At 36.8% G+C, this 24,094-nt stretch overlaps 1 protein-coding gene across 2 annotated transcripts in view; it reads left to right on the plus strand.

The window, feature by feature from the left end:
* Positions 1 to 24,094, plus strand: part of LOC124777117 (transmembrane protein 181) — a 218,266-nt gene that overhangs the window by 153,487 nt on the left and 40,685 nt on the right. For both annotated transcript variants that reach the window (XM_047252401.1, XM_047252402.1), the window contains 3 exons: positions 6,689 to 6,842; positions 7,052 to 7,132; positions 18,079 to 18,178. In XM_047252401.1, the coding sequence (XP_047108357.1) occupies positions 6,689 to 6,842; positions 7,052 to 7,132; positions 18,079 to 18,178 (335 nt within the window). The remainder of the gene's footprint in view (positions 1 to 6,688; positions 6,843 to 7,051; positions 7,133 to 18,078; positions 18,179 to 24,094) is intronic.

The following is a 24,094-nucleotide window of genomic DNA, read 5'->3' on the forward strand; positions in this document are numbered from 1 at the left end:
TGATAAGACTGTGTAGGGTTGGGGTGGGAAAAAATACTGGTTTGAAATTTTTTTCTGCACAGAAATCTGTATTTCTCCTTTTTAACCACTCATATCTTGCCTTTAATCTTCCAGAATTTTGGAATGAACTACGCCATTTTCAGTTTTAAAAATTTGTGGTCATTACTTTTGATGATTACCCTACTTGGTTGTCACACCAGAGAAACCTGAATAAGTATGTTTTCACAATATTTGAGACAAATTATTCCAAGCTGGACGACTCCCATTTGCTGCTCCTTAGTTTTCCTTGGCCATGCCCTGAGGATTCTGCTAGCTGAAATATTTATGGTTGTAGCATTCTGCTATGTGCCAATTCATTTTGGTATCCGGGGAAATGAGCAAACAGGCATTGCAGTCAGGGAAGCTTGTCAGCAGCATTTTGTCCTCCTGCTAAATCTTATATCACAGTTGACTTAAAGCCCATGAGCCCTTGTGGGGAAGAGAGGTTAAAAGTGATGGACAATGTTATGTCTTGTGGAAAACCAACTGTCTTGCTGTGTGATACTTCCTGCTTATCACAGAAAAGGCAGAATGTCTCTGACCTGTGTCTTCTTAGGACATTGTCTTCGTGTATGTAGCCTTCTACTGGCAGAAACAACCACTTGATAATGAAACATGTGGCAAAATCATTTCAGATCACTGCAGTGTAAGTGTATATTATGTGCTCATGACAGGGCAGAGGCAAAGTTAGTGGCTATGTGCCCTTTTGTTAGTTCACATTGAAGTATGTATTTTAAATTTTTGTGATTTGTCCAGTCTCCAATCTTAATGCCTTCTCTGCTACAGATGTGCTTGGCACAGGCCGTTCTGAGTGCTGTGTCATTAGCACCAAAGCTGATTACCTATGCCCACACCTTTCTTAAGAGACCAGTTCCTTCATGGTGCATTACTTGTGTCGAGCCTTCTGGCTCTGTTCTGAATACTTCAAACACAGCTTGCGAGCTACATGCTGTACAACCTGTACATCCAGTCTCTCCAGTTTGTTTGTGCTTTTTGTGCATGGTAGCACAATAATTTATTCATAAACAGTTTGTGAGGGAAACAAAGTACTTACTAGGAGACACTTTTGATGTACCCAAATAAATTTTTAGTCCATAAATAAAATTAATTGTTCTCTGGCAAACTTCAAGGCCAGAAATCAATGTTTTTGAAAACAAAATCTTTCCTTTATGTCAGAGTAAATTGATCACATTGTAAAGAGATGGAACTGCAAATTTTTTATTAATTGATACTATGTATGTGGTGTATTTATTTCATGAATGGAATAAATATTGCTGCATATGAAGAATCAGTTCCGTCTGTTGCCAACATACTACTTCAGTTGGAGAGATGCTTCAAACTCAGAATCTTTAAGTGTCTGAATACTTTTTACAACATGCATACATATTTTCAGTCCTTTTTTAAAAGGTAATCTACCTTTGAACAACAAGAGACTTTCATCAATGCCAAACTTCTGATGTGGGCTAAATATACAACAAAACGTTGGAAGAGCTTTATTGACAATATTCCTAATTTCAAACAATCACATCGTGTACTCACTGGGTTGTCACTAAAGTGTAGCATTCACGAAAGTAAAGTAAATGAGTCTCAGGACATAAATGTCTGAAAACTAGAGTGTTTAAAAGTATATCTTTGGACCAAAAATCACTTATTTCCAACTTTTTAACTTGAATCATCAGAAGACAAATAGCAAAGTTCTTCAAATCCAGTATCTTTCCACTTTGACAGTCTAGCACACACAGGTTCTGGAGTATTTTACCTGGGGGATACATAAAATAAATTTTCATCTGCTATAAACTGCAGAAATATAAAAAATTACAGAGTTCTCATGTCATTAACCACTTGACATTTGTGTCCTGAAACCGAGTCATCAAAGGTGTGCTTTAATGACTGCAAATTGGTTTGTTTACAATCAAAATTGTCACTAAGGCATGCTTTTTTCTGAAGCTTTTTGCTATCACATTCTGATTCTGAGTAACTGTTGACTGTACAGCTTGTAGCAACTTCAAACTAGTGTGCTCTACCAGCTGATGGAAAGGGATGAGAACTACTACATCGAGATTCCGTTGAAGACTCATCAGCGTCCCAACATCTGAGAATCTTGATAATAATTTTATGTTATCGTAAATTACACAAAATCTTAATTAGTGGCCTAGTCAATCAATAAATAATCTGTGCTATCTGATTTGGAAAAGTATAGTAACAAAACTACAGTGTCAAAGTTCAGAATCCAGTAACCATTGAGGCAAAATAAGCAGTTGAGGTTGTGATGATCCAAACTTTCAATATCAGTTGTTTAGCAAGTTAATTAGTTTCCAGTAATTTAAAGTATGTTCTCAGAAAGAGTGAAATATGTACATTCAAATTAATGGTACCAGCACTTCTTATTCTGCCTACTAGCTCAAAATGTTTCTGCATTACATACTATAGTAAGAGGCTCAATTAGCTTTTAGTAAAACTAATTGCATTATTGAAATCTGTAGGTCCAATATAATCAACCAGACAATAAATTTAACTGACTTTGCTTCAATAACACTTTGACATGGCCCTGTACTTCTCTCGTGTTATGTGTATAACTGTTCTGAAAATAAAATGAATAATCAGGAAAAATTTAGTTATTCATGGGAGTAGGAAACATAAAAAATGGAGGAGTTTCCAACTTGTTATATCTGATACCACTCCCACCCCTCTCCTCCCATTGAATTATACAGTTATTGAGAAATAGTGGACTCAACAGTCCATAAGATAATAAATTATTTACCAAAACATAATAAAAAAGTTTCATGGCACTTTAAAGAAATTTTTGCCCAAAATACTACAAGTGTGAATCATCTAATTACCTTCCATGACCATCTTGTGACATAAAATTTACAGAACTTCAAAACATATGTACATTCTGTTTCACCATACAAAAGAACGTATTTCCCTTTTAGGAATTTCTTTAGAAAGTTTTTCTTTTTACTGTGAATGATTACAGGAGAAAAATTCTTTAAATCTTTTATCTGTCTCACAGTTTTTCTGCAAACACTTCACTAAAACACTGCTGTAATTTGGCCAGTTCCTTCCACAAGTTCAAATCACAGGTCCATGTTTTAAGAACCTCGGTCAGTGTCCTTGGACATTGATACACTCAGGAATCATGTGCAAAGAAGACACAAAATCCTCTACTTTAGTACACTAACAATTTTTATCTCTAGAATTGTAAAAAAAAAAAGTGCTTTCTTATTAATTATACCCTGCTCACATGTTGGAAATGCACATCAGTACAATACAATGCAGAAATGAAACATGGAAAAAGAATGGAAAAGAGTGAAAGCTGCTTCAGGCACTAGTTTACCTTGTACTACGTGGATTTGTCATCGCAATAAAAAAATACTCTCTTGTAATCATTCATTTTTTTATTACAAACAAGTTGACTGCAGAAGTGCAGCCACAGAATAAACTACTATAAAAAAGACAGGGTCTCTAAGCATTGCTGCTTCATATAGACCTCATAATGCTTCATTAAACTTGTCACTTCTTGTACCTCATATTTTGTCACTTCATTACTATATACATCTCCATTACTTAATATGTCTCTTCCATTTATGCCTCATTACTTCATTAAGTAAACATCAAAATCCCTGGTTTGCTTCACTCACAAAAAATGGCCTTGCTGAGTGCCACTCAACAGGAACACGTCTCATTACTAACAAGACATTTCTTTGTAGTATAAAACTGACAGAACCTTATTTAATTCAATCCTCTTCATCATCCTAAAGGACTATTTTATGACACACACACTAACTGACAAGATAATCTGTTGTATCTTACTGACATAAATATTTGCTTTAAACTGAACAAATGACATTATATTGCTATCAGATATTTACGTAAATAATACTGAATTTATTATTAAAACCATTTCTTTTACTGCTTCTGTACAAATTATCATTGATTCTTACAGGTTTTTTTCGGTCTTTGTAACAATCTGTGAAATGTATCCACAGTTGAAAATATGGACAGCCATCAGTTTTATATTGGAATGAAGACAATGAAAATATGTGCTGGATTGGGGCTTGAACCCAGCTTTCCCACTTATCGCGAGTGGTTGCCCCTTACCATTAGGCTTTCGGAGTGTGACACATGGCCAGACCCATGCTTCCATATGTCGTTAACCTGCAGTCATACATTCATTATGTATATTCCTGTACAGGGAGACATTTTAATTGAAAGTCACTTGCGTGGTATCAATGTGTAAATACAATATTGCTGTGCCTGTGTTGTTCAGAATTACAATGCAGTGTTCCTTCAGACATACATGTCCAAAGGAACAGGCACTGCAGCGACTACAGTCGTTGTGAAAACATGAAATGTATCTACAGTTGCAAATATGGACAACCATAAGCTGTATAATGGAATGACAACAATGAAAATTTGTGCTGGACCAGGTTGAAGAGGCCGGCTGGAGTGGCCGTGCGGTTCTAGGCGCTACAGTCTGGAACCGCGAGACCGCTACAGTCGCAGGTTCGAATCCTGCCTCGGGCATGGATGTGTGTGATGTCCTTAGGTTGGTTAGGTTTAAGTGGTTCTAAGTTCTAGGGGACTGATGACCTCAGAAGTTGAGTCCCATAGTGCTCAGAGCCATTTGAACCAGGTTGAAGACAGATTTCCCACTTAACGTGAGTGGTCACTATGCTGTTAGGCTATCCGACGATGCCCCACAACCAGACCTCAACGTCCGTATGTTGTCAACCATGTGCCATTAACCTGCACACGTACATTCATCATGTATATTCCTGTAGAGGTGAGACATGTTAATTGAAATTTGCTTGCCCAATGTCTGTGGATAAATATGATACTGCAGTGCTTGTGTTGTTCAGAAGTACAATGCAAAATGCTCCTTCGGACTTGCGTGCATGCATACATACTTGTCCGAAGAAACATTGTATCATTTTTCTGAACAACACATGCACTGCAGTATCATAGTTTCTACAATCTTTCTTAAAAATTTCACATTTTTCTCATATTTTGGATTAAATCACTATTTTTACATCAATTTTTGCTGAAAGAGATGTGATATTTGCCAAACTTTCTTCATTAATATACTTAACAACAAAATAAGACACTTTTTCCAAAATTTCTGCTGACAAATATTTTGCTTCCATTCTCTTATCTTTTATCAGTATGAACTGACATACAAAACTTGTAATTACAAGCGCACAGAAAATTTGATTACTGGAATATAGTCAAGGGATTGAGTGATTCCAGAAAGGAAGAGTGAAATCACACAGCTTGGGAAAACATTATGTGCCAAATAGTGTGCTAAAGAATAGTGAACCTCCTACTTACTGGTGAATTCGCGGTTAATTTGACCCCTTGCCATCTCATTTGTTTTTGCAGCATTGAGTGAAATCCCACATTTACCTTTCAGAAAGTTTGCCAGACCAGTGCAAAACACAATAAAATCTCTGAATGTCTGACATCCAGCGAATGCAAATCCATTCACCATTACCATCTACCTTGCAAATTGTCTTTTGCTCATTTACATTGAACATTAGATACTTTATTACTAAACACATACATTTTACATCCATTATTAACATAATCATCAACTTTGTTAGCCATTTCATTTAATAAATGTCCACAGTCTGTTTCAACATCAGCAAAAATACCATTATTTACAGCAACAATTTGCTGATCGACTCCCAATTAAAGTACATCACCAATATTCCTTTGCACTACATCAGAAATCAGTTCATTACTTGTCAGTATTTAAATCAACATTTGTCCGCACTATCCCCAGATCATCAACCTCAATTTTCTTTAAGCATCCTCATACTGAGGAGTGATCAAAGACAGTTTGAAAGAATAACTATTTATTAACAAAACAAAACTTAATTATAATGTCCTTAGACGAATGCCAACACAACTACATACAACAGAAATGTCTCTCATGTGATGTTGTCTGTAATGTGCCTACATGACAAACCCCAGAGTTGCAGTAGGCAGTGGCATGAAGATCTGGGACTTTATTGGGCTGGTGCTGCTGTAAACTCACTTAGCATGGTCCGGCGGTGGCCTAAATAGTCAGATGCAGATGGATATCCACGTGACACTGTGAGGGCACATGACCTGGTGTAGCAAAAGAGTGCCCTGCTGACTGCCTGGCACACTGCCTGTAGGTGAGGTTGGCATGACCAGATGCTGTGGAGACAAAATATAAGTCCATGGTAAACAGCCCAGCCCACACACAGAAAATATTTCAGTGTTGATGAGAGCTGTTTACACACGTCCGGCTGGCGGGGCGACTGCCCACATGGCCTGCCTGGTGTGCAGAGGAATATACTACCAGGCAGATACAATATTTCTGTGCTTGCTTTGTCTTGTAGACAATATCACCACCACTATTACAGAAACATGGCTCAATTACTTGTGAAATGCCCTGATAAGAATCAATAACTGCTATCTCCAGCCTCTCATAACTTTGCTTTCCAATTGCATATTCCTTTGACAGCTTGTCAGTACTAAAAGATTACAGTCACATACAAAAGGTTAAGTTATGTGACGATGGCCTAAGAAGTCGAAAGCCAGTTCATAATGAACTATTAAATAACTGTTATTGTGGAACATTAATACTGTGTATTTTAACATCACCTTTTTCTTTCAGAACACGCCATCTGAAATGTAAACGGCAGGACTGTGAAGAATTCATTGTCCTGCATCTTGGATTTCTTGATTATACACACTACATCCTAACCATCCATTTCTATGGCCTTGAAAGTTTTCATCAGCGTTACACAATCCGTGATGTAACATTCTATGTAAGAAATATGTTTGTTTCTATGCATTTTAGAGCTAGCTAATAATTTGACTGGTTTTTTAACCTCTTATCTGTTTCATATTCATTATATTTCATGTTTGTTATTAGTACTTTTTTCCCTAAATCTGATGTATCACAGTCTTTTTTAAAGAAATGTATTGTTAATGAGAGAGTAGCAAGCACTTAAGTTACTATTTTCTTTCTTTGCAGTTCAAGAGCTACAATCCTGCCTTCACTCAGATTGAAATCTGGTTTCGTTTTATTTTCTTACTTATTACATTTGCTGTCACAGTAAGTGCATTCCATTATAATCCTGGAAACATAGTAATCATTTGCTTTTAAAATTATATTTTATTAACTCTGTTATTCATGTTCTGTTATAAAATATTAATCTGCAAGATAACAGTGTACAAAGCATAAAGCTTCTAAAGCTGGAATAAGTAATATGAAGAACAGCGATATAACTAGTTCAGTTCATAACAGTTTTTTGTTTATAAATGTCACTGTAGATTGCAATTCAATTTGATGATGTGTTAATCAGACATTGTTACCCATATCAATAGATGCACATTGCTGCATATGAGAGATGCCAAGACACACAAGTGAATACCTTATCAAGCTATGTCAAGTATCTTTGTGAGCCTATCCCATTAATTTAAAAGACTTAAGCTCAACGTTTCTGAAACTGTAAAATGTGTATACATTATTATAGAGTACTGACCAAGTGAAAGTTAAAAGCAGTGTGAAAATTACATCACATGTTAAGCAAATAAGAAATATTGGCTTGAAATGAAAATTGGGGGAATTTAAGCAAAGGAGCAGCCACTTGTATGCAACTATTTCAAATGCATCTCAAACCTTTTCATACTACAGGCAGTTACTCTACTTTTACACGACAAACTGGGAAGATCAGTCACTGGACATGCAGAATTATAGAACAATACCAGAGAAAGAAAGCTGCTACTCACCATATAGCGGAGATGCTGTGTCGCGATAGGCACAATAAAAAGATTCACACAATTAAAGCTTTCGGCCATTGAGGCCTTTGTCACCAGTAGACACACACACACACACACACACACACACACACACACACACACACACAAACGCAACTTGCACATGCATCAGCAATCTCAAAGAGCTGAGACCACACTAGAATTATAGAACAGACATAGAATGAAAAAAAAAAAAAATTTAAAAAAATCTTGTGGCTCAACAAACACCAGAATGTAGTACAGAAGAAAGGTGATTAGAGTTTAACGTACCGTTAATAATGAGATTAATAGAGAGGAGCAAAAGTTTGGACTAAGGAAAGTTGGGAAGTGAATTGGCCATATCCTTTTCACAGAAACCATCCCAGCATTTTTCATAAGCAATTTAGCGAAACCACAAAAAACCTAAATCTGGACGGTTAGATGGGGATTTTTGAACAGTTGTTCTCCCAGATATGTGACCTGAGACGTAATATATATAGGGTGGTTGGAAATTCCCATTACAGACTTCTAGGGCTTGTAGAGGGGAGTGAGTATATCATATTTTGAATAGGAACCTATGTCCGGAAACGTCATCCAACGAGAGTACAGAGTGTCAAAGTTATAGGTGCCGGTGTCTGTAAATGTTTGTTGTTAACATTTCCCTTTCTAAAAAAACTATTGTAATGCATGAATACCATATTTACCCGATTGTAAGATGAGGTTTTTTCCCAAATTCGTAGTTAAAAAAATACAGGTCATCTCATATTCGTAGATTAAAATATTCCTTTAGAGATTAACATTTTTACATAGTTTAATAGCTTAATATAGAGTCATCTTACATTTACAGATGCAGCTTTGGCTACTGAGGTTTCATACAAATTTATTTTGAAGAGCAAACAATGTTTTCATTTGAATAGGCTTGAGATTTCCCGATGCACCAAAGTGCTTAATGCAGTGTCGATCTTCCTCAAACAATCACTTGTCATTTGACTCGTGGCAGTAGTGCAAGGGATACACTAGAAACTTGAACTAGCTACTTCACAACAGTCTAATGCTCTGCTTAAAAATTGACAATTTTGGGAAACTCAGGAGGAAATAGTGTTAAATTCTATCAATTTACACACTTTTGTTGTGTCTGAACGAGTTTGCAATAAAAATTCTTGTTTATGTATGGCTGTTGTATACACACATTTATGTGGCTTGTCAAAAACCATCACTTGATTCTGAAACCAAGTCAGTTTTCTATTGGTTACGAGAAATTGTAGTGATTTACCAAGTGGGTTTAAATGAGAAATTCGGTTGCTGTTCATGCATTAGAATTTTAGTGAAAAATGTCATCAGCTTTTAATTAGCATTAGAATAAGATGGTGATACAAAGATGAAACAAGAAAGAAAATTAATCCAGAATTGTGGAACAAATGAAATAAACCACAATAAACTGACTGCATTTGTTATCTGAAGAAAAAATTTCAGCAGAAAGACCCCATTGTGGTTATGGTACCAACAGTTGTTACTATATCATGCAGGGTGTATACGACCCGGGAGACCCGGGAAAAACCTGGAAATTTTTTCATCCGGGAGAAAAGCGGGATAAACCCGGGAATTTTTCGGAATTGCGGGAATTTTTCATTGTTTTAGTTTTCAGTTAAATTTTTGTGATTTTGATGGGTAAGAACCAATACTCTAACAAAGGATATTACTGTATCCCGCTTCTGCAGTATAATACTGCAGCAACAAAAGATGAACGGGAGAAAAAAAAACGAAAAGAAAACGTAAGTCGCAAAGGAAATACGCCATATACCACAATAAAACACAGTTCTCATACAAGCGTTTGCCAACTGCAAAGTGTGTCAAAGGCTTTGGGAAGACTATGCAGTGCTTCCTAACAACAAATTGTCTCCGATGAGCGTTACGTCACAACTGTTTACTTTAGATTCGTTTGAGCAGTTGCGGGCCGGCCCTTGTGCGTGTGCAGTTGAGTCGCGTATGAGAAGTACCTTTTCCCGCTTCTCACTACAGACGTGTGGTTGGGCGCCACTATCTAATATTGCTCTGGTTCGGAAATATCGGAGGTCCGGGGCTGATTCACAGACACAGAGCAATCTGAGTTCTAGTGGGGAGTCTCCACGTGACCCGTGTTTACGTTTAGTGATTTTGCTGTTTCCTCTTCATTTATTGCTCTCACATTAAACGAAAACAAAACGGATATCTATGGCCGTGAGCTATCAAATGAATTAAAATACGTTCGCATAATTACGGAAGGCTAAAATATGTTATTAGTTTCAGGTTTTATCTCCACCTTTCTGTCAGTCAGGCATTAATCTTCTTGCAGAACAAAGAAGTTATTTTTGTCGGTTTGCCAAAGAAATTTGGCTTTTAGTAATCTTTTCCGCTAGGGCAGTCAATTTATTTGAAACGAAGTGTTTAATTTCATACTATGGGCTAGTTTCAACTGTTCGCTGCATTTCAAAAGTGCATGTTTTCATCTTCAAGCACGTATGGCATTACCCCATAATAAAGAAGCAAACATGAGATAATACAGTACCGGTACTCAAGAAAATTTACGTCTGAATCTGGACATGCGAATGTGCACTTTAAACCGACTTACGCATTGTAGTATGGTTCACGAAATTCCGATGTTCTTGGAGTATCCTCTGATGTCTTGTTTCTTTTATGACACAGTGTAAGATCTTTTAATGTTTTACACCTACGAACATACGGGCTTCCTGCATCATCGTAGCTGTGCAAGCGCAGTGACGCGTTTCTGGCACTCCCTGGCAACTACTGAAACGAACCTATTTCTAACAGGTCACGGGAAAATATTTCGAATGGTTGTTCGAAAAGCGTTACTTTCAGAGCAAATTTCCTTTTATGCAAGATGAATTATGTGCGAGAATGTACGATGAATTTCTTAAATCACAGAGCGTTTGACTCTCATTTAAAAATCAAGTCTTTGACGACGTACATTTAAAAAAATTTCGAGCTCAGAAGATCAGACATTTGTCTTTATTAAAAATTTTACTGACGCATTTGTGTGTTGTACCTTGAAGTGTAACACGCGCAAAAAAATCAACATTATATGTGAAAGCTTAGCTTCTCTTGCAGCTTATTAATCTCGGAGACCAATATTGTATTTGAAAGCTTTGCTTTTCTTGTAGTAACGCTGTGTATGTTAATTTAAACCATTAACGTTTCCTATTTGTGTGTACACGCTACTTAACACTGATATTGCTATTGGCTTGATATTGCTATTGGCTGACTACATCACGTATCCTACGCTAGAAGATCTGCTGTCATCGGCTGGCGAGATCACGTGACGAGCTATGACTGACTACAAAAGCGCATTGCAATCTTGATTTCAATGCTTCGGAAAGTAACATGCGGTGTTTGGGGGAATTTAAATTTACACTTTCGTAATACGAAAATATGCAGCGTTGATGCTGCACATCAAAGATCTTTCCAAAACGTGTTTTTTACTATAACCATTCAAAGGATTGATAAGTTTTATAGTTTCGAGGAAAAAGTATACTGTCACTTGTCAGGGAAAAAACGTATTTTCACCCGGGAGAAAGTATAATTTTAACCTGGAAATCAGGGAATTTTTTTTTTTCTTGTCCGCGTATACACCCTGTCATGGTACGAGCTAAAGTCGAGAATTGGACTGAATCATGATAGCTTTTTATTGGTGTATTAGTTATGTTGTTACATATGTCCTGCACAGAGAAGATATTGCAGTCTGTGTTTCATATTGCTCAAGCACAGCAGTATGTAAGTATTTGAAGCTGAACTTTGATGACGGGAGTGGAGATTGGGCAGCAGATTTCGCCATGCAGCAAACCATGAGAGAATCTATACTGTATACTTGGGCTTTTTATGAACATCTGCCACTTTAAACTGCAGTTTTCCTCTATCATTTGTACTCAGAATCCAATAATTGACTTCGAAATTGGACAAATATATGACAATAGCAGAAATGCTAAAAGTCTAGATTGGGCCAGTAGCATACGGTACTTACGTATTTCTTGCAGCAAAGTTGTCGACGCTCACCGTGAGGTGTGATGGCAACAATAAGGGATATGCAGCGGCTGGTTCTACACAACCAATTAGGGAATGGTGAATTGACAGTATGATCGGAAGCAAGAGACATTGTAGCATTCTCATGCCAGTACAAAAGTTAAATCCACTGTTTGTTCGGGGGGGGGGGGGGGGGGGGACGGTGTTCTCAGGTGTCATTGTAACCACAACCTTAGAAATCACAACATATTCGGACGAGATAGCTAGATACTTGTGACAATGAAGATGTAAGTTTCACATCTGACCAGTTAAAGTGATGGTTTAAAATAGTGATACCACAAATGACAGGCTAAGTAAAAAGAAAGAAAGAACAGGTGCTGAAGACAAAAATTAATGTAAAAAATTCCTTTTTGTGAGTTTAGAATAGGTGTAATGTTAACCTTTTAGAGAGATACCTTACATCAGCAAAAGTTTGTAATTTAGATTAGACAGAATATGTTAAAAAATAAATAAGATGTTACATTTAAGGTCATCTTATACTCGGGTAAATACAGAATACAGCAATACCCTGGACTTATGTGATAGGTGGGACAGAGTGATAACCTTGAAAGTCAAATTCATGTGAGTCATGATTCAATTTTGCATATAAATACATACAAATTATGTTCAGTTGGGACCAAAGACTAAAGAGAACAATGTAATTTAGAAGAAAAATTTTTAATAAAATGTTCAACAATACAGCAAATCATATTACACAAGGTGTTATACATTGCAACAATGTAAAGTAAAGTTATTGTGATGTAGAAAGCTTCATAAAAACTAACAGTCATCTGATGAATCAATTTTTTGTTCTTCTCACAAAAAAAATCCTTGTAGCATGCTAACAAATTTTTTATTCTCCACTTTTTGAGCAGAAATGTGCATTTTGTTGGAGTCTTTTTTTTCCAAAATTTATAATCTTTTTTCAGTTGAAACGAGGCCTTGTGTCAAGTTTGCAACTGTAGTTTGATCCTTTGCTTGAACTGAGTTTGTTCATTGTTTTGCTCTTGCTCATGCAGTTCTATAAGCTCAATTTTCAGCTCGTGATTATATGAATCCATCAGTTTTTGAGTGTCACCACCGTCCACTCGAAATTTAACTGTCTGGCAAGATAGAGCACTTCTTCAATCGCATTATTGATTTGTTAGGATCTGGTGCTGATCCCCCCCCCCGGGGTTTCAGTGGTGAAAAAAATGTTCACAGTTTTTCCAGACACCATTTAAAGTTTTCTGTGAAATTTCATTCCATGACTGTTCATTTATTCTCGTGGCATGTTAAACATTGAATTGCTTCCAAAAATTTTTAACGGAGAACTTTTTGTTTTGTCTCATAGCTTCATGTAGAAGGGCAGATGGTCGTCTCTTGTACTAAGCTTTAACTAGTTCAATGACTCCTTGGTCCATCAGTTCCAGGAAGCTGGTTGTTTTTGGTAGCAAAATTACAAATTTCACACATGGGTCCAAATTAATTATTGTTAACAGTAAGATGACCTGGCGTTTAGTTGAGTAATAGCATCACTGCAAATGGGATTTGTTTTAACTGGCAGTAACGTTCGACTTCAGGTATGTAGTGATGACCAAACCAGTCCTCAAAAAGGGAAGTTGTCACTCAAGCTTTAGCTAAATCTTTTGACTTCCAAACCACAAGCAGCCCAGCTACAGATATTTTTTTGAAAGCTGTTGGACTATCTGAGAAATAAATTAAGAGAGGTTTTAATGTACAGTCACCAACTGCATTCGTGCCAACCAGCACTGTCAATCGATCTTTGGTGACTTTATAACCCAGAAAGGTTTTCCCTTTTTTTAGGCATCTGCTTCCAGAACAGACCAATTTCATCTACGCTGTATATGGTTTGGCTGGTATGGCCACCTTCTTCTATCATTGCCTTGAGTTTCTCTGGATACAGTACTGCAGTCTCTTTATCAGCGCTTGCCACATCTTCACTTTCTCCAATGCTATGCCAATTTTAATGACTTTTGACTGGGCTAAACCATCCATTCCTAGCTTTAAACATATCATCTTTGTCTGCCTCCCCAGCCATTCCTTTCAGTCTCTCAAAGCTCAGTTTAGCATGAGAGCATACAGCATTCTGATCAACAGGACAGTTTTTCACTCTTAATTGATTATCACATCATAATTTTAACATTGTTTTCCTCTGAGCAACGACACTATGATGTTTACTAATGATACTTGAAGTCAGAAATTGAGCATTTGTCATAACTTTGAGAACTGCTTTATTTACGTTTATTCTGACTGTTGATTCTTGCACATCAAACTTCTTTGCCATTTCACAAATTTCAATTTTTGTTGTTAAACTCTTTGGTTATATTAAGTCTTCTTTCAAAAGAATGATTTTCTTTTCTTGTTTGAAGCAGAAATCAGCTCTGCTTTGTTTGGATGACATAGTTAAAATCTACCTATCCAGCTCCATTCAAAGTTTGTCCAAACCTGTCATAAGCCAAACGCTGTGTGGGCAGAGTGAGGGAATAGAGATGCGTGGCACTCTAATGGATGAATCATGTAACTCTGGATTTGCATAAAATGGTGTAGCACAGGTCAGAGTATTGCTGTAATATTAGGACCAAATACAACCTCTCCAAATACTCTAGGAGCTTGACATTGGTGTATGAAATATATTCAGACATGTGAACACACTCAGAAATCTGCCAGAGCATACTAAATGTGTTTTTGTTGATGTGGTAGAGTTCAGCAACATTCAGTTTCTTAAAAGAAGTAATTTTCATGCAGTGAAGCTGTTTACTCATTTGAAATAAGCAGTTAGTTTCATTTCATTTGCAATTAGCTTATTTTGCCTTCTTCAGAATTATCATGTTAAATTACACAAAAATTACTTTATACACTTACAGCACATCATGATCCTCACAGAAGTCTAGAAAGAACAATATGTAATGGTGTCTCATATTATGAGAAAAGGTTATAATTTATGTGTGTAATTGAGTGATAATCCCCTAGGAGGCAAAATTAGCTAATCATAGATGAAATGAAAGAAAAGTATTTATTTCAAATAAAGAACTGTCATGCTCAAGAAAATGACTTATTTCAGGAAATTCGGTGTGTTACAGGACTTTCTTGTGGGTGATGTCTTTTACTCTATTAAAGATTGTCTTCACACAAACTTTTAAAATATGTTTGTTAAGTTGTAATATAATTAATATTAGCATTTCAATATTTCACAGTATTAAAGTCATTTCATTATATTTTACTTAAACAAAATGTATAGCCTTGATTTCTACCCACATCCCAGAGCCTCTTTCAGTGGTATGCATGTAAGCAGATTAATTTTAACATATCTGTTGCATACAATATAACCAACATGTTATAAAGACATGTTGCCCGGGACCCAATGTGCTACAAATGCAACATACAAGGCCTATAAGTACCTTGAATTTGGAACAAAACATACATGACATTTAAATCTTCATTTTCACATAACCACAGACAGTCTTTGTGACTGCAATTGCATGCAAACAAACTTAATAACAAATGTGACTTTTCTTCAGAATAAATAATAATCAAAAACTGATCATGATAGTTGAGCAGTAACATGTAATTAATGAAAAGACAAGAATTAGCAGTCCTACTCTTCTTGGACATAAAAGACCTAACAGATGACAGATGCTTTAAAACATATAAATGTTACACACTATCACTAACAAAATAATCAGAGATCAGCATGCCAATAGAATATTAACAGTGTGAAAAATATGCAGAACACACTCCGTTGAGGCATATAACATGGTAAGTATCATCTACAAGTCGTGATGGGACGGACCCTCCATAGTATACAGTTGCTGTAAAGAAACTTCTAAAGAGACAGAGACTACTGCATAATAGGTGTAAAACAAAGCATAGGTCTGTAGGAAGAGAGTTGCTGAATGAAACGCATTTGCCTATCAAGAGGACAATGCATGAAGCCATGTACAACTACTGTAGCAGTATGTTATTGACAGATCTCTCACAAATTCAAAAGAAATTCTGGTCATAAGTTAAGGCTGTTAATGGTCAAGACAGTCATGGATGAGACAGGAACAAATTGAGGGTAACAGAGCAAAAGCAGAAAAGCTTAACTCAGATTCAAACATTCCTTTACAAATGAAAATCTGTGGGTATTGCCTCATTTTAATTCTCATACTACTACAAAGATGAGTGATACAGGTGTTAGTGTCAGTGGTGTTAAGGAAAAGTGAAAACTGAACAAAGCTCTAGAAAGAGATGAAATTCCTATCAATCCCATACCGAATTTACAGCTGAGTTAGCCTCTCTTTTAACTTTAATCTACTGTAGATGCCTTGGGGCAGGGGAGTGCTCATTAGTTGGAAGGAAGCACAGATCGCACTCATCCACAAGAAGGATAGCAGAAGTGATCTGTAATCAGCCATCCAATCTCTTTGACATCCATTTGTTGAAGGATCGTAGAACATTTGTGAGCTGAAATGTAATGAATTATCTCAAACAGAATGACTTCCTCCAAGCCAACCAGAATAGATACTGAAAACATCAATCAAGTGAAACACAACTCGCACTTTTCTCACATGAATCCTAAAAGCCATTGATGGATCAAGGCAGTTATGTAAATGCAGTAGTTCTCTGTTTCCAAAACTACTTGATTCAGTTCCACGTCTATGCTTATTATCAAAATTACAATCATATTGAGGTATCAGGTGTAATTCGTGATTGAGTTGAGGATTTTTTGGTATGGAGGATGCATCAAGTTAACATGGGTGGAGTGCCATTGACAGACAAAGGAGTAAGTTTGCGTGTCCTCCAGGGAATTTTGTTGGAACCCTTTCTGTTCATGTTGTATGTTAATAACTTTGCTGGCAATATTAACAGTAACCTCAGACTTTTTGCTGATGATGCAATTACTTGTAATGAAGTACTGTCTGAAAAAAGCTGCACAAATATTCAGTCAGATCTAAATCAGTGTTTGAATGCTGCAAAGATTGACAACTTGCTTTAAATGTTGAAAAATGTAAAATTGTGTACTACATGGCTGCAGTATCAATGAGTCACAGTTGGAATGAGTCAATTCATACAAATATGTAGGTGTAACACATTGTGTTTGTGAAATGTAACCATCACATAGCATCAGTGGTAGGTGAAATGGATGACTGACTTCAGTTTATTGGTGGATTACTATGGAAATGGCTACAGAGGAGATCGCAGACAATCATAGAATAATGCTCAAGTATGTGGTGCCCATACCAAATAGAACTAACAGAGGATATCAGACTTACACAGAGCAGGACAGCACAAATATTCACAAGTTTGTTTGATCCATAGGAGAGTGTCTCAAGGATTCGGAAGAAACTGAAGTGTCAGGCACTTTAAGACAGATGCAAACTATCCTCAGAAACTCTACTTACAAAGTTTCAAGAACTGGAACAACTCTAAGAGTATCCTACAACCCCATATAGATCACTACCGTAGGGATTATGAGGACAATATTAGATTAATTATAGAACATTCAGAGGCATTTTAACAGTAATTTTTCCACATGTGAATGCAACACAGAGCCCTAATATACCTACAAGTACCTTCTGCCACTGTGGTTTTCACAGTACAGATGTACAGATTTTTGTCATATTTTGTGTCTCTGCAACCATACCTTAAGTTATTTAATGGATTTTTAAGTTCTCTTAACGTATGGTTAAGTGGGTATTTGTAAAGACTAATTGAAGGATTCTGGGGGGTGCAATTAAGTTAAAGGAATCATTAATTCCTGTGCTTTTCTTCATGAGTTGCATCTTACCATTTTAAAAATCATTGGATTTTTTCACTTTGTACAAACAATAGTACTTTTTTGCATCATTAAGCACATCTTTAGCATGCTGTGAATGAATGTATTTAATCACCCAGACATCACATAGCATCATTAATGGATGTCCTGAAATTTTACATTATGTTGGTTTACAGACATTGATTTCAGATTTTAAAAAATTTACATAATAATCGAAAATCAACATCAGTACAAAAAAGATAGTTTAACATTCCAAGACAAGCAATAAAGGCAAAATAATTTGGGCCACTAAACATTGATTTTCAGCATGCAGAGGCATTTTAATTGATACAAATTATATTGCTGCTGCAAAAAATGGCCACTACAAGAAAATTGTTAGTAGTACATATGTTTGTTGCATTTTATAAATTCAAGTATGTATTGCAAAGTTTAATTTTTTTGTGTTGCAGTGTTGGTTTGCTCATTCTCTTCGGGCATTCCCAGTCTTTGATTGGTCGATAGAACAGAAATGGATGTCAATTCTTCTGCCCCTTCTGTTGTTTTATAATGGTAAGCCATAATTCTTTTTATGACTTGAATTCATCATGATTTTTCAGAGTGATGTAAATATGTAAGTTAGATTATGCTCTGAGTATAATTCAAAACTGAAGCAAGAAATGAACATAACAATATTTGAGAACAGAAGAGGTGTGTATATTTACCAGGCACCAGTATAAAAACAGCAGCAGTGAGGCTGTCAATCTCCTAAATTAATCAGTGCTCTTGAATCTGTAGCCTTCAGAATTTCATAACTATCCTTTCACAATGAAAAAAGAAAATATATGAAGAAGAAAAAAATCAGTAGTGAGGTTTACAACTAATGGTTCAGTAATTCTCACCAGCACTGTATATCTCCTGATGTAAACAAACAAAAACAGGATCAGATGTAAAGCATAAGAAATAAATGAGAATAAAAAGGCCTTTAAATTTGTCTGGAAGGTTGGTGCCACATTCCCATTGTGACTGAAATGGAGTCTATAAGTGCGTACTACAAATTCTAAGTTATGACAGTGAGATAAGGAATTTAGCTGTGTACACTATTATAAATTTGAGTAATATATTAGGAATAATTCAAAAGGTCAGTGCCATCAAATTGAGAGAATGAGGACGTGCAGTCAAAGTGACTAAGAAAATTCTTTGCTGGCTTCCTCAAGACAAGAAAGAATCCAGACCACAGATAGGCACGTGTGCTATGCACGTGTGGGCGCCTGTGAATACCCACACTGCTTGCCTGTGGGGATTGGTCATTGTCAGCAAGTAGCTCCTCCTCCTCCACTTCTGTGATAACCTCAAACAATGGAAACTCCAGTTTGGAATATCAATAACGTAAGGAAACAATGGGTTGCCACTGACTGTAAAGATGACACTTTAAGTTGCAGACAGGCACAATTAAGTGACACACATTAGCTTTCGGCCACATCCTTTATAAGAAAAAGAAAGAGAATCACATACACATTCATCCATCAAGCAAGCACATCTCGTGCACATGGTCGTGATCTCCAGCAGCTCAGACCAGAATGCCATTCTTTCTAATGTGTAAGTGTATTGTAAGTGTGCCTGTCTGCAACTTAACATGTCAATTTCACTGTAAGTAGCAGTCTATCTTTTCTCTGCCAACATCGCTTGTTTGTTAATAATACATGCATGGCAATACAGACCTATTTTCTTCATGTTATTAGAGTTGTCAGTGTCGAAGTCTCTTTGGTATTCATAGTAGGACACAATTGATGAGAAGAAAATGGCTGAGACTTAGGTGAAGTCCCTCAAAACAAAAATTGGGTAAATCCCTGTGCTTCAAGCCAAAGTCGGAAGAAGTATATTCTTTGGAAATGCAAATTGGCCCTCAGTGTTAGTTTTGAATTCCTATTTTATTGGCGTGGAAGAAGCACAGTGCCAGCAATGGAGAGTTTGTTTAGGAGTGCTTTGTTGCTGCCACAATAATCTTGTGTCCATGATACTTACAGTTTTCAAAACAGTTCCTCTTTCATTTATTGATTTAGTGTCAAAGCACATTACATCGTTGGTTGGCAACATATATTCTTGCTTAGGAAACATTATCTACAAATATGAGCAATAATGGGAAAAACTTCAGTGATTGCAATAGATGAAACTCCTGTAATGATTGGTTGAAAGTCTGCTGTCATTGCTTTGATAAGAAATAAGTGGGTATCCAGCAGGAAATACTTACCTAAGGGTTTCTCTCCTGCTGAATTATCTGTATTGTCTGAGGGTCTCACTTTCAGACTTAAACATGCATTTAATTATGCTGATTTGGTTAAAGATCCACTTTCTTTCACTCGTACTGTCAGCTTGCAGTATCACTTTGCAACCCAATCTCAAAACGTTTGCTTTAATTGGCTGGCAAAATGTGCCAAAATATGTGGTGTCATGTACATTGTTGTAAAACAGTTAATAAAATTGAGATCACGTGGTTTGGGACATTGGCAGTTTATCTCTTTCCTGGCAAGCTGGGGTGTGATTATAGTGATGTGCCGTATGAGTAGAATGGTTGTGTCCAGATGCAGTTTTAGAATATTTTTTCCCAACTTGCGTAAAGACATAGGTTGTTCATAGACATAAAAAGAATGCCAATAAAAGAGTTTGATCATCTGCAGTGGATATTAAAGTTTGCTTTTCTAGATGTCCTTACAAAGCAACTGAATGTCGCAGGTACAACTTTGCATGGTACACATAAACTAATTACTGATGTTTTTGACATTAGCTTTGAGTTTTAAAAGAAAATTACTGTTGTGGGTAAAACAACTTTCAGAAAGGTCATTTGTGCACTTTTCAAAAGTTGCACTAATTATAAATAATAATTATAAAGTTGCACTAATTATAAATGAAATTAATCTTGAAATGAAATTAATCTTGAAAAACAGACATTGAGTGAACATTTTGATGAGTTTGTTACAAAACCTTGATTGTAATTTTAGTGACTCAAACCAGTTTGAACTTGATGTCAGTGGTTGTTTGCAACTCCTTATACAATGGACGTTGAAAGTGTGATTCCTGAATTCAGTTGAAGTTAACTGATTTTCAGTGTAATCGTGTGCTCATGGGCAAGTTACACACTGCAGGAAATATTGAAATGTTTTACAAGAACTTCCTCCGAGAACAGTTTCCACAGTTGTTGAAATTAACGAAATCAAATCTTCTGAGTAGTCCTACTGGCGTTTAACACACGGGAGCAATGCACTTGATGAACAATAACATTTCAAACATCAAGATGCAAGTGATAAAACATTTAAAGGCAAAAGTAGAGTGATACAAGGAGATGTTGCTTTCTTTTCCTTAAGTAGTAAGCCAGCTCCAAACGTAATACCTCTCATTAATATGGCATGTATTAAGTTAGTAGAGGTTTAATTAAAAAAGGATGTGTTCTTTGCGTATTACTTTACATCTGTGCTGTTAATGCGAGCAGTATTTCATTTTCTTCCCCCTTTCTCACCTGAACTGAACAACAATTTGGAATTTCATTAGGGCATTACACAGTGAAAAGGTTATCCTTTATTTCCTTCTCTGTCACTCTGTCAGAGTGCAGATAGTCAACTAATTTTCTGTTGTTTGCTAGTGTATTGCAAGAATACATTCATGCTCAAAAGAAAGTGGAACATTGAACTATGAGCTGGTTGCAGAGGGAAAAAAAATCAAAAGTAAAATTTCATTCACTGTGAAATACAGTGGAACCTCACTTAACGAGTGCCTCCCAGAACACACAGTTCGCATAATGAACAAAACAAATGTTAAAAAAATTACTCACTTAATGAGCAAAGTTTCACATAAAGTGTGATGACGATTTAGTGTGACACTACCAGCCGTTTGTGCATGGTAGGGGAAACATTCAAGAATATGAACACCTGTCATTGCCAGCAAGAGCATATGGACAATATCTTTAGTACATACTGCAGTCTGGGTTTAGCACCCTTTCTGCTACCATCTTAGAGCAGCTTTTGATCAATCATTTTTCTAAACTTGTGTTCTCACAGTTTTTTTATGTTCAAATTTTAATAACCTTCATAGAAACGTTCCCAATTATAAAGTCGTAAGATGATGACCATAAGGGGGAAAAAAACGAAAAACGCAAACATGGTGTGAGCTTTACTGATTTAGCACACACATACAATCGACCTTCATCAACTATTTGCACTGTCCTAAAGAACAAGGGCAAGATTAAGGAGATATATGCTTCTAAGCGAGTGACAAGAGTATCAAAACAATGGTTTCATATTCTGGATGATGTTGAAAGGTTGCCGCTTATATGGATAAATGAAAAGCAATTGCAAGGCGACACTATTAACCAGAACATCACTTGTGAGAAGGTGAGAATGATTTTCACCAACCTCATTAAGAATACACTAGGATCATCAGAGGCCAAAGAAGTGTTTAAGGGAAGCTGTGGATGGTTCAAAAAGTTTAAGAGAAGATCCAGCATCCACAGCATTATGAGGCACAGTGAGGCAGCCATCTTCGACACAAAGGCAGCAGTGAACTTTATCAGCAACTTCAAGATGCTTTTAGATTTTCAGGGTTATCTGCCGCAACAGGTTTTTAATCATGATGAGATAGGTCTATTCTGGAAATAGGTGCCAAAGCATACCCGTATATGACAGCAGAGGAGAATGCATTGCCCGGGCACAAGCCAATGAAAGACCATCGCACACTGCTATTTTGTGCCAATGCAAGTGGCGTTTTGAAAACTAAACTGCTGCTTGTTTACCATTCAGAAACTCCATGAGCCTTCAAGAAGTGCAAAGACCAGAAGAGCAGGTTAAATGTGATGTAGAAGTCCAACAACAAGGCTTGGATGACACACGATCTTTTTTTGTAATTTGATCAATGATCAGTCAGTGAAAAAATGTTTGCTTGACATGAATCTGCCCCTCCACATTTCGTTCGTTCCGAACAATGCTCCTGACCATTCTCCAGGCCTACAAGACCGCCTCCTTGAAGAATTTCAATTCATCAAGATCCAATTGTGCCTTCCAACACTACTCCATTATTCAAGCCTATGGACTAGCAGCTTATTTCTAACTTTAAGAAGGTATACACTAAAGTGTTGTTTGAGCATTGCTTTGAGGTGACTGTAGCTATCAATCTCTCTCTCAGAGAGTTTTGGAAATGTCACTTCAACACCATTGACTGCACCAAGATGATCAGAAAGGCTTGGGAAGGGGTTACCAAGAGAACTTGGAAGAAGCTTTGGTCGGAGTGCATTGTTGAATGTGACTCTGAGTCATTTGAGTCTGCACCTGTGGAGCCTGTAGTCAACGAGTGTCTTTGGCCAAGAGTATGAGACTAGAGTTCGATAACAGTGATGGTGATGAGCTTGTGGGAGATCACAGCCAAGAAATGACCACTGAAGAACTTATGGAGTTGCAGTGTGTTTCACAGCAGGAAGTTGTGGAGAGGAGTTCTTCACAGGAGGAGGAGGAGGAGGAGGAGGAGGCAGCAATAATAGCAAAGCAGCAGTCTTGTTGTGCAACAAGAGAAACGCTGAAAGCATGGCTATCAGTTGCATTGTACAAAGAAAAACATCACCCCAATAAAGCAGTGGCTATCCTTCCTACAAATGTATTTGGCGATAATGCTGTTTTGCGTTTTTGTCAAGTGTTGAAGCATTGTCAGAAACATTAGTTATGTACTGTCAATAATAAAGTACATAATACTGTATGTATAATTTTCTTGAATAAATGGCATGAATAAGATAAAACTTCTAGTACTCTTTCTGCACGGAACAAATTTTGCATTTTACATTGATTTATACGGGATAAATTGATTTGCTTAATAGGTGTTTTGCACTATGTTTAGATTCTGGAATGAATTATGCTCGCTGTGTGGGGTTACACTGTGTAGGGGGGGAGGGGGGGGGGGAAATCTCTTTTACAACCTAGTAATTGATATACAAAGCCTTAAGTGATGAGATGTTGCATAAAAGCAATACACATGCGCACAGTGCCCATGGGCAGCTCACATGCCCAGCCATGTCTAGCTGATAACCATATGAATATAATAGAGGGAAACATTCCACGTGGGAAAAATATATCTAAAAACACAGATGATGTGACTTACCGAACGAAAGTGCTGGCAGGTCGATAGACACACAAACAAACACAAACATACACACAAAATTCAAGCTTTCGCAACAAACTGTTGCCTCATCAGGAAAGATGGAGGGAGAGGGAAAGACGAAAGGATGTGGGTTTTAAGGAAGAGGGTAAGGAGTCATTCCAATCCCGGGAGCGGAAAGACTTACCTTAGGGGGAAAAAAGGACAGGTATACACTCGCACACACACACACACATATCCATCCGCACATACACAGACACAAGCAGACAATATGAAAAATAGGTAGATGACATTAGGAAGCATGCAAGATATATTTATGTCCATAAGAATGGATATCATAAGTAAGTGAATAACTCT

This window comes from Schistocerca piceifrons, chromosome 2 (genome assembly GCF_021461385.2).
Source record: "Schistocerca piceifrons isolate TAMUIC-IGC-003096 chromosome 2, iqSchPice1.1, whole genome shotgun sequence".
NCBI lineage: Eukaryota > Metazoa > Arthropoda > Insecta > Orthoptera > Acrididae > Schistocerca > Schistocerca piceifrons.